The sequence below is a fragment of the Peromyscus maniculatus genome, chromosome 2, assembly GCF_049852395.1.
Source record: "Peromyscus maniculatus bairdii isolate BWxNUB_F1_BW_parent chromosome 2, HU_Pman_BW_mat_3.1, whole genome shotgun sequence".
In the NCBI taxonomy this organism is placed as follows: Eukaryota; Metazoa; Chordata; class Mammalia; order Rodentia; family Cricetidae; genus Peromyscus; species Peromyscus maniculatus.
The window spans coordinates 77,821,886-77,832,572 of record NC_134853.1 but is presented as its reverse complement, the minus strand read 5'-3'; the positions used below and the strand labels follow the sequence as shown (position 1 = coordinate 77,832,572).

Below are 10,687 nucleotides of genomic sequence, written 5' to 3'. Positions count from 1 at the left end.
TTCCATATCATTGACCTCTCTAGTGAAGGATGTGACTTTTGACTAACCTTTGGCCTAGGTCAGCAGTTAAGCTGACCATTATCCCCAGGCTTTTTCATCTTTTGCCTTCCTAAGGACAATGCCAGTCGTGCATAACTTAATACTGATTTTGGCCAACTCAAGCCATTCATTCTTAGGTGATGAAATTCACAAGGCAGGTGCTATAAGGGGTATTCTTGGATGGTAATGATGGGAAGCTTTAAAGAGAAGCATTAGACTGAGCTTCTCAGAGGGGGGGAAACAGCCTGTGCAGCTTCATTTTAATGTCTTATCTCGCCCCCCCCCCCCCCGCCCCCAGGGGAAGCCAACCATATTCTTGACATGGATAGTCTTGGAATCATTTTCACATTTTAGAAGTTGCAGGGCTACGGTAAGGATTAAACATCAGAATCCATCCCTGTACTCAAGTGGATTTCAGCTTTTCAGAAAGAACAGGATATATACAGGTGTCCATAATACAAGGCAAAGGAAAAGAGGTTGTAAGTCAGATAAGGGAGGTGAGGAAGCAGTGAGTGGGTCGACTAGAACTCTGGGACGCTGTGTAAGAGTACCTAGCCAAGGGCTTGTTGGCTCAAGGCTGCAGTCCCAGCGCTGGGGAGGTGAGGAAGGAGGATGGCCAAGAGACTGAAGTCAGCCTGAGCTACAGAGTGAGTCCCCGTCTCAAAAAGGGTGAGGGGAAGGAATGGAGAGTAGAAGGGGGTTATATATTAAGACCAACCATGAAGGATTTAGTGTCTGAGAAATGATACAGAGGGAGAGGCAAGTGGAAGGAATGAGAGTGGAACAAACAACTGAAATCACAAGGCTAAAGGAAGATGCAGGAAAAATGGATCATGAAGTGAAGCCATTTTATTGGCCCATGTAACACGTGTAGGGTTTGTTACAATGTTATGAGGGGAAGCTATGATGGGGCCAAGTTTGCAGGTGCCCTAGCTCTTGCAATGTCTGTCTGTGTGGTAGATGATACACTGAGGGTTCAGGAGCATGGAAGCAATCTGACCACAGCTGTGATTTGAAGACAATTAGGAAGCCATATGAATCAGGTGTAGTGGCACCTGCCTGTAATTCCAGCATAAGCAAGGCTGACACAGAAGGATCATAAGTTCAAGACCACCGGGGTCTTATGTGGTAAAACTGTCTAAAAGGGGGGAAAAAGAAAAGGAAAGAGAGGGGGAAAGAAGAAAGCCTGCTGCTGTGAGGACATGGGGGGAGAGGAAAGAAATCAGTTGATGCTAATTTTTTCTCTAAACTAAGGACAATGAGTATGGAAAGGCTTTTCTTCCATGTCAGGAAAGTGACCATGAAAGTGGAGAGATGGGATAGATATGCTTAGTAAGTTTATGAAATTATACCTAAAAATAAAAGGACAATTATTTTCTTAAATAATTTATTTGTAATAAGTTAACAGTTAAATAGCAAAGTATTATCAATGGTTAAGAACTCACAAAATGCATCAACAGATAAAAATCTTTGGTTAACACAGCTACTCACATTCTACAGAGCAGGATAATTTCATATCACAAAAGAGCATATGAAGATCACTAAATGCTTTGGGGGAAAGGTTAACATAATGATAAGGCGCTTGTTCCTTTTCAATCTCAACACACAGTGACTGGTGAATGCTATGGACAGGCTAGAGAGAGGATCAGGAGACTGGCATCTGTGTCCTAGGTTTCCACTGATGGCCCATGAGACAGGCCTGTTTTCTTCTCTGTGAAATGGAGCAACACAGTCCATATAAAGCAAGGCCCTGCTTGAATATGGTTTCTACACATTTCCATTACTGTCCAAAGCAGACCAAATGCTCACTTTAGTTCAAGGAACAGACAGGCAGAATTAGAAAATTTGGCTTAACTCTTCTGTTAGACTCAAATGGTCCATAAACAGAAGTAGCACCCGCAGACAGCAACACATTTGAACTATGAAGTCTTATGACTAGGACCACCAAAGGAAACCGTAGAGGGAATTTTGAATTAGCTTCCATTCTCACACATATCCTCACTAGGTTTTGGACTACATGTGATTACAGTTCTTTTTTGTTTTGTTTTGTTTTGTGTGCTTGTTTGACAATCATGTTAATTTAATTCAACTTGATACAGGAAAATTAAAGCTGAACAAATATTGTAAGGAGTACATCACATAAAATAACATTGTAGAGGTTTATTCATCTATGAAAGGATTTCCTCTCGGGCTTCTTTAAGTATCTCCCCCCATTTACTGTAATGATGACTCAGCTTCTTTACATCTTTTTGGGGTCCCTGTAAGCATTTCAGTGGGAGGCCCCCAGCTGAGCACAGACAAGAGCTCCAACAATCAGGAAAGTGAGTATGTACTGTATAGAGCACAAAAATGTTGCATTTAGAGACAGAGGACCTCTCTGCTTTCTTCATATTCACAGAACCTATGTAAAAACAAAGTCACTGTCAGACATATTTTATTTAATGTACCAGATGAGAGGGTAGTGTTACTTAGTTGACATTTACCATAAAAACTTTGAAATGTCCCACTGCCTGGCAATTTGGGGACAACCTTGAACTTCCCCAAAATGGTGAGAATGGTATACACATCTCGGGTGGAAGGAAGGACTTGGCCAGCCTCCGTGCTTACCAGTCTCCAAAAGCTATGCTGTTTCTGTGGGGAAATTGATCTAGTGGGGATTAAATAAAGGACTTAGAGGGAAACCCGTTGTCCTACAAGTGTGTCGGCTAAAACGACCTTAATGATGCAGTTACTCTAATACTTTCTAGAGAGACAAGAAGTTTAAAGTCCTATATTGTATAGACACTGGAAATTCATAACCACAATACATAGATTTCCCACCTGTGATTTAGAAGATCATAAAAGCCAAAAGAACTCTGGGGAAATAAAATGTCCCAGAGATAGACATCTGCATTTGGGGCTCAGCTACCAGATTTATCTTTGAATCCAAGTACCGTGAGGCCCAGAATGGTGTGTGGTGATGACTGGAGCATCCACAGGGCTCCACCCGTGCCTCCAGCTTAAGACCCAGCTGATGGTCCCTGGGAGGCAGGAAGTGAAGCTAAATGCACGAGGTCATTAGCTTCTGCTCCTTTATTTCTATTGTTTGCTCTCAACAAAATAGAAAATGGCAATATTTGGGTTTTCATAATTATCGAATTGTACAGGACTTAAGTTGGAAGGAATGTGGGCTGAATTAAATGTTTTAGTACCCAATGTGTCAATCTAAGTGGTCTGCTCACTCATTTTAGCTAACTTTTAATAAGAAAACTATGAAGTCTAGCTTCTAAATTACCAAGGTTTTTCCTGGAATGAATGCAATCCACTATTTGGTTTCAGAGGTTCAACTAAAGTAGAAGATCATGATTCTATAGAGGTCGAAGGATATGGAGACTTTCACACACATAATCCTCACTGCTCTGCTCTGAAGGGACATCCCTCCAGAGATGACTCCCACACCTCTCTTGTGTTCCTTTCCACCGTGGCTACCTTTTCATTCATCAATCTTAAGATTTCTTGTATTTACCCTCAATAGACATGTCTCCTTTTTCAACGCAAACTTTTAAATATATTCAGAGGGCAACAAGCTTTGCTCATTCATCAGACATCCAATAGAAGGAAATCGTCATTACTGAAGTCATGAGTGAGATGGCAGCTTTAAAAAGATGGTTGTTTTGTTTTTTTGCAATGGTCTCGTGCAAACTTATAGAACAAGTCATTCTGCCTGAAGTTCTGAGGTAATGAGGTCAGAGCAACATTCCTCAAGTCCTTTTGCAGATCTCAGCTTCTGTCCCAATCACCTCCTGCGTCATACCTCTCCGCAGCATGAAACCACAGGACTCTGCAACCAGTACTGCCCTGGGGGCTGGCCGGCACAGCCACCCTAGGGAGCCTCATGGCTTGGGCCAGGGTCATTGAGTAGAGTTCTTTCATCCACATCTGGCAGGTGGGGCCCTTGGGGAAAGAGCCCCAGAATGTTCCCCTGAGCAGCTACTCCTGTTTGCTGTAGGCTTTGCTCTCCCAAGACCTTGACCAAGAAGTTGATGTATCTCATTGCCAAGCGAAGCGTTTCATTTTTGCTCAGCTTCTTGTCTGGAGGGTGAGTGGGGATGAGTTTCCTCAGCTTGGCGAAGGCACTGTTGACGCTCTGCTGCCTCCAGCGCTCCCTGGTGTTTGTGAAGATCTTTCTGGTCATGTCCAGGTTCCTGAGATGGGAGAGAAAAGGGAATTTGGTGACCAACACATTGCAAGAGGCCCAGTGACTATCACATGTTCTTCCAAGAACCTGCAGTGGTAGAGCTTCTTAACTCAGACGTCAGGAAATCCATTTCCAGTGTTTAAGAAAAAAGATGGCAGAGGAAAGGGCAAAAAGAAGAACCCTTTTTTTTCCCATGATTATTTTGAAGTCACCATTACAAAACTGTATTTAGTCCCTCCCTTGCTCTCCCCCAACACACCCACACTTTTGACGCTGGATCTCATGTATTCGAGGCTTCCATCAAACTTACTATGCAGCCAAGGACAACCTTGAACTTCTGATCCTCTTACTTCACCTCCTGAATGCTAGGATTACAGGCAAGTGCCACCATTTTTGGTTTATGCATGCTAGGGATTTTTGAACCCAGGGCCTCATGTTTGCCATGCCCACTGACTAAGCGACATCTCCAACCCCACTACTTCCTTTATAACCCGTCCCTCCCAGCTGATCAAAGTCATCTACAATGTGGAATTGAGTACACATTTATCCCAGGAAGTGTTGGGTGTGAACGTGCAGTGTGTCAAAAGCTTTTAAAACGAGAGAAAGGCTGCACTCCAGGGTCTCCTCAATAAAATGACACTTGGAATGGAGAAAATGGCACAGCTCTCCTTGTTTTAGCTGACCTTAGCTGGAGGGTTGTGCTCCAATCTCCAGTAGCTAGAATGTTCACACAGGAGCACATTTGGAAGACTGTGAGCAGGGGGAGAAAGGGGGAGAAAGTGATATCCAGATTTATGAAAACAGACATGGAGGTGTTCAGCCTGGTAAGAATGAAAAGATCGCCGGGCGGTGGTGGCGCACGCCTTTAATCCCAGCACTCGGGAGGCAGAGCCAGGCGGATCTCTGTGAGTTCGAGGCCAGCCTGGGCTACCAAGTGAGCACCAGGAAAGGCACAAAGCTACGCAGAGAAACCCTGTCTCGAAAAAAAAACCAAAAAAAAAAAAAAAAAAGAATGAAAAGATCATCGGCGGGTGCCCTGTGGCATGGATCTACAGCAGGCACCCAGGCTTCTTAGCACTCCCATAGCTCACCTTTTCCACATTAGGAAAGGTATCATCAAATACCGCCAGATCTCATTTTGACATCTTTAACTCCTGGAGGCATGCACCCCCTTTTTCCCCAGGTGGCCTGGATTAGTGCATTTTATTGGGAACATTCAGGATGCACTGGCAATAAGCGAAAGCCCCGCCCTAGGCAGCCTGGTGTTGCAGCCCACTGCTGTCACTTGCAGCATGCTCCAGCCTCAGCTTCCCAGGGCACTTAGTGCCTTCTGCTGTTCCAAAGAGTCACGCCTATTGCTAACTCTACCTTTTCCTCATGCCCTTTCCTTTTTCTTGAATCCCCTTCACACATTCTCTCCCTCTATTTTTCCACATTCCTTAAAGAGCTGCTCTAACTGGGCCTGGCAATGCAGGCCTGCATTCCTTGCTACTTAGGAGGCCGAGGCAAGAAGACTCCAAGTTCAAGGCCTCCTTGAGCTACCAAATGAGTTTGGGCCCCTGGGCAAGAGCACCTACCTAGCATGCATGAAGGAGGCCCAGGGTTCAATGTCTAGCACTGAGGGAGGGATCAGCTCTACCCAGCCTCCTCCTAACCCTGACTATATGAGTCTTCATCACATAGCATGATACTCTCTGGAGACCCTGGGATCAACTGCAGCTCCCTGTCAGCCACACCATCACTGGAGTAAGCTGGAGGGCATAGTACTATGCTGCCAGTGTTTTGTGGATCGAGGTATTCAATAAACTGTATGTGACATTTCCTACTTTCTTATAAAATAGACTTTGCATTGGCAATTGTGCCCATTGTAGGTGAATGTGAGTGTTCTGGGCACGTTTAAGGCATGCTGGTCTAAGTTAATGATTTTCTATAGGTTAGGTATGTCAAATACAATTTCAATGTGTATTTTCAACCTATGGCAGACTCTTGAGGAGGGTTCAGAACTACATCCTGAGTCAGGGCATGGCTTTCTTGTACTGCTGCTGGACCCTCAGGAGCAAGTTGCCTTTTGTTTACCTGAGGGAGGAAAATAGATTCTATAGAAGCAGAGAAACAACACACCTACATGCTAGAGCAAGCTTCCAAGAAGACCACACCTCCCTGTAAACAGAAGGGTGGACCAGGTCTCTTCCTGTTTAGAAATGTACACTGCCCCACTCTTGTCTCTAGCCCTAGTCATTTCTGAATCTTTTGGTCTTTGGTCCTACAATAAAAGCATGTTGCCAGAATTTTACCCCAACTATACCTGAAACAGAGAACTATACCTGAACCCAGATCAAGGGGACTTGAAGACAGAAAGAAAACTATTAGATTTTGTTCACACTGAAGCTGGCCAGGGCTGAAGGACAAAGTTGTCTCATCAAAGGAGGGTTTAGCTCACTGCCAAGTCAACTCTAGTCCCGTGGGGGGTGGGGATCCTTTTCAAGCTGGAAGCAAAGAAGATTAGGCAGGGTAAACTGATTGTGGTGTTGTTCTAAGACGGCTGGAGTCTATTGTACTAGACAGACCCAAGGGTCAGTTAAGGAAGAAAGAAAAGAAAAAAGGAAGGAAGGAGAGGGGAGGGAAGGGGAGGGAAGGGGAGGGAAGGGGAGGGGAGGGGAGGGGAGGGGAGGGGAGGGGAGGGAAGGGAAGGGAAGGGAAGGGAAGGGAAGGGAAGGAAAAAAAAAAAACTCTTCTAAAATGTAGCCTGCTGCCTGAGGGATGCTTGGTAATTACTTGCTGATTTAGCCTTGAGTGTTTTACTCTCCTTCTCCATGGGGGAAATAGAAATCAGTAACTTAACAAACTGGAAAAGCTCAAAATAGAGGCCACTAGAAAATCGCTGCACTGTACTTCTTAAATCAAAGGAAAATTGCATTTAGTGTTTTTCCAGTTGCAAGGACTGATTGCCACTAATCTTGATTTCAGAGCAAAATAAGAGGGAAAATTCCACACCAGATGCCACGGATAGACGTTGAAATAAGGGCAAAGCATCAGTGTCACGACTGAGGACTCCCACTAGGTTAGGGCTCATTAACATCTTCTTTTTCTGTTTTGTACCATGAATCTTTTTGGTGGTCAAGGGAAGCCTGGGTTTGCAATCTACTCAGAACAATGATTTTAAATATATAATGGTTCCTATGTCAAAATTTTAAATGCATAAGTTAAAATACAGCGACACAGAAAATAATGTTATACTTAGTAGTTATTAAAATGCTAAAATTAAAAATGCAATATGGTAATGCATTTGCTTAATTTTTAACACATTAAAAACTACACATATTACCATAATTTCTAAGAAATGATACTTGGCTTTTTTTTTCAAAATATCTACAACATTTGGGATGTGAGATACAAGTCTCTAAAACTTCCACTGGTGACAAATTCACAACTGTTGTCTTGTCTTAGGATAAATCTTTGCTACTACATTGTATTTGAAATCACAGTATCTGAGCAGCTACTAAATATTATTGGATTTTTTCTGTGTCTATGTTTTTAATGCATTTAAAATAATTATTCTGAGAAGGGAATAAAAAAAATGGTTGATATTAATGCACCTTACACCTAAAGGAAATGTTACATTAGGATAAATGTTAATAGAAAATAAAGATGTAATATCTCCCTATTCAAGTTCATAGTACTTTTGAATTCTAGCCACACACACCTGGGTAGGTAGGGGTTATAAACTCAAGAATGAGTTGTAAGGGCTGGAGAGATGGCTCCATGGTTACAAGCGCTGGCTGTTCATCCAGAGGACCTGGGTTCAATTTCCACTACCCATATGACAGTTCATAATTGTTTGTAACTCAAGTTCCAGAGGACCCAACCCCTTCTTCTGGGCACCGGGCATGCAAGTTGTACCCATATACATACCCGTACATACAAAAAAATTTTCTAAGTTCAAGGCCTGCCTGGACAACTTCTCTCACTAGGGCATGGATGCTATAGAAAGCTCCTGGACAAATGTCATGTTAAATACACCGTGAATATAGAGTGTACAACCTCTTTATATTGTCACCAGTGAAGGTAGCACATTACTGAAGAAAATGACTTACGCTCCTAGAGAAGGTGTCCGCTGTTGCTAATAGCCGATGATGCTCTTAGGTGCCCACAGCTCCTGGACACAAACCCCAGGTCAGCTAGAAAGGCACAAAAGGTCTCAGCAACTCACACTGCTACAGGGTTAGCCTCAGGCTTGCAGGCTCATACAGGTCTTTTGTTCTTAAGGTTTCTCTCCTGCAACTCAATCCTGTGTGTTTGTCTCTTCCTACAACCAACTCTTGGAAGTGCAGATGCCCCCTAAGAAGGAAGGCGAACAGCCCTTTGAATAACTAGATTAGGGATGGTCTAATAACAGCCAACACTAGGTACAGTTCTGCTCCGTTAATAAAAAAGTACCAAGCAAAACTTTACAGGGGAAGCCACAAGGTCGGGGGTGGGGATATAAGGGCAGCAGGCGGTGTGGGTCGAGGGAAGGAAATGACTACAACAGTTTATTTGAAAATGTTACAATAATATCGAACACCTTTTATGTTGATTTTTAGAAAGTTATTCTATACCAGTTCGAAAAAATTAAAAAGTAAACGGTACGAGGAAAGTTTCTTACATATCTATTTAACCCATCCCATTCCCCAGCCATTGCGAGTTTGAGGTGTACACTTTACGCTCACTCATACATGCACATACACTCACATATTAGCACTCACTATGCATACTATCACGCAAGTTGTTTCTCTTAAGCAACCCCACGCTTTGCTTTGAGTCAGCAGAGCACACTGGATACCGCTCTGTCGGGGAGCAGACTAAGGCGGTCCCCTTCAACCATTTTCATGGGCTATCCATGCTGAGGCGCACTTTACACTGGGGGCCTCGCAGCCTGCACGCACTTGACTTCTCTTCTCTTTTTGTTCAATCTGCAACTTGTCTGTGAACCTTCTTCATTCCCCAGCTATCCCTTCCCGATTCTTTAAGAAAAATAAGTTATTATCTCATCGTAGCAAACCCGCCCGTTATTTCGGGAATCTGGGAAAGCGTATAGGGGTTGAAATTTCACATCTGCAAAGTGTCGGAAGATCGCTAAGAGAGATCTGGCGGCGGTATAAAGAAGCCTGGAGATGCTCTGGGGTGGAGGGGACTGTCTCTGCGTTCCAGCTAAAGCGGCTTGGACAACACGCGCGCCTTAGGAGGCCAGACCCTCTCCCCGAGTGCCGCGCCACTGCCACTGACCCTCTTAAAATTCCCGGGTCACCCAAAGAGTCCCCTCAGTGGCTGCTACCGAGTGGCCACATCTCTCTCCGTTCTCTGTGGCCTGCTCGGTGGCCCCTTTGCTCCTAACACTCCCACTCCCTTAAGTCAACGCACCTTCTTGCGGGGAGCTGGGAGCCCGCGCTGTCGCAGCGGCTGTGGCTGTCCGTGTGCGCCCTCGCCTGGACGCTGAGCCTCGGCTGCAGCCTTTATAGGGCACCGCCCTTTGTCTGACGACAGGAGGGGGGCTTTCTGCCGAGGACTCCCTCCAGTCCCTCCCCGTTTTGCCCCATCATCCCTCCCATGTGCAGCAGCCAAGGAGCAATGGAGGAAGAGGGCCCCTCCTTTGTCTAAGGCTTTCGGGGAGGGGGTGCTGTTCCAACCTCCTCCTCCTACGGACAAGCATCTGAAAGCTTCGAGCTCTTACTGACTCACCGGGTGCTTCTTCAAATCCCAGCCCAGGTGCAGGCTGATCCCAATGCCCAGCTCCAGACCCTCTACATGAGTTTGGGGGATGCAGCCTGTGACCTACAATTTCACCAAGTGCCCCCAGGAAATGAAGGCACACAACAAAGTTTAAAAGCACCACACTGAACAGATTGATGGATTTATTATGGGTCCCATCTAGTTTTTCCTGTCAGTCAACACAGGGTGTGGTTATTTCAGGGATGGAGGGACTCTACTCTTGCCTCCTTCCTCCGTCCTGTATCTCCCAGGATGATCTGAGAAAACACAAGTCAGACCTCTGTCACTTCTGAGATCTAAACTCTCTGGTGGCTTTCCATTTCATTCAAAGTTAAGCATTAATCCATGCGGTGGCACATGTCTGCAATCCCAAGGCAAAGGGATGGGACATTTGAGGCCATCCTGGTCTATGTAGTGAGAGAGACGTTGTCAACAGACTAAAACAACAGAAGGAATGTGAGCTGCAGGCTTTAACTGGCCTCTGAGATCTCTACCTCTGGCCCCTGAGATCTCCATCTCTGGCCCCTGAGATCCCTATCTCTTTCATCAGCCTGTCCCTTCCTTCCCTGGGTTTCATTCTTCTCCAGAGACTCAGATTTGTCTTTCCAGGAACACACCAGACACCCTCCTGCCTCCTAGCCTCTGCCTAAAACGTGCTTCTCACAGGCTGTCCTTAGGAGTCCTTCCCTTCCCTTCCTTTACTGTGTGTGCATCAGGTCAGTA

The 10,687-nt window shown here is 45.0% G+C and overlaps 1 protein-coding gene across 1 annotated transcript; it reads right to left on the bottom strand.

The window, feature by feature from the left end:
* Positions 1–2,067: 2,067 nt before the first annotated feature.
* LOC102903125 (uncharacterized) lies at positions 2,068–10,480 on the bottom strand. Its single transcript, XM_006985263.4, has 3 exons — positions 10,459–10,480; positions 9,617–9,891; positions 2,068–4,223 (listed from the first exon to the last, which is right to left on the bottom strand). The coding sequence occupies exons 1-3, from the start codon at positions 10,478–10,480 to the stop codon at positions 4,089–4,091; spliced, it is 432 nt and encodes a 143-aa protein (XP_006985325.2). The 3' UTR covers positions 2,068–4,088.
* Positions 10,481–10,687: the final 207 nt, after the last annotated feature.

What these genes read in the sequence shown, in the direction of transcription:
- LOC102903125 (XM_006985263.4), bottom strand. Translation starts at nt 10,480, where the DNA reads ATGGAGATCTCAGGGGCCAGAG. An exon ending in GGAGATCTCAGGGGCCAGAG is followed by an intron (nt 9,892 to 10,458) that starts GTAGAGATCTCA and finishes GCTTGTCCGTAG; the next exon opens with GAGGAGGAGGTTGGAACAGC. An exon ending in TCCCAGCTCCCCGCAAGAAG is followed by an intron (nt 4,224 to 9,616) that starts GTGCGTTGACTT and finishes CTCCCATCTCAG; the next exon opens with GAACCTGGACATGACCAGAA.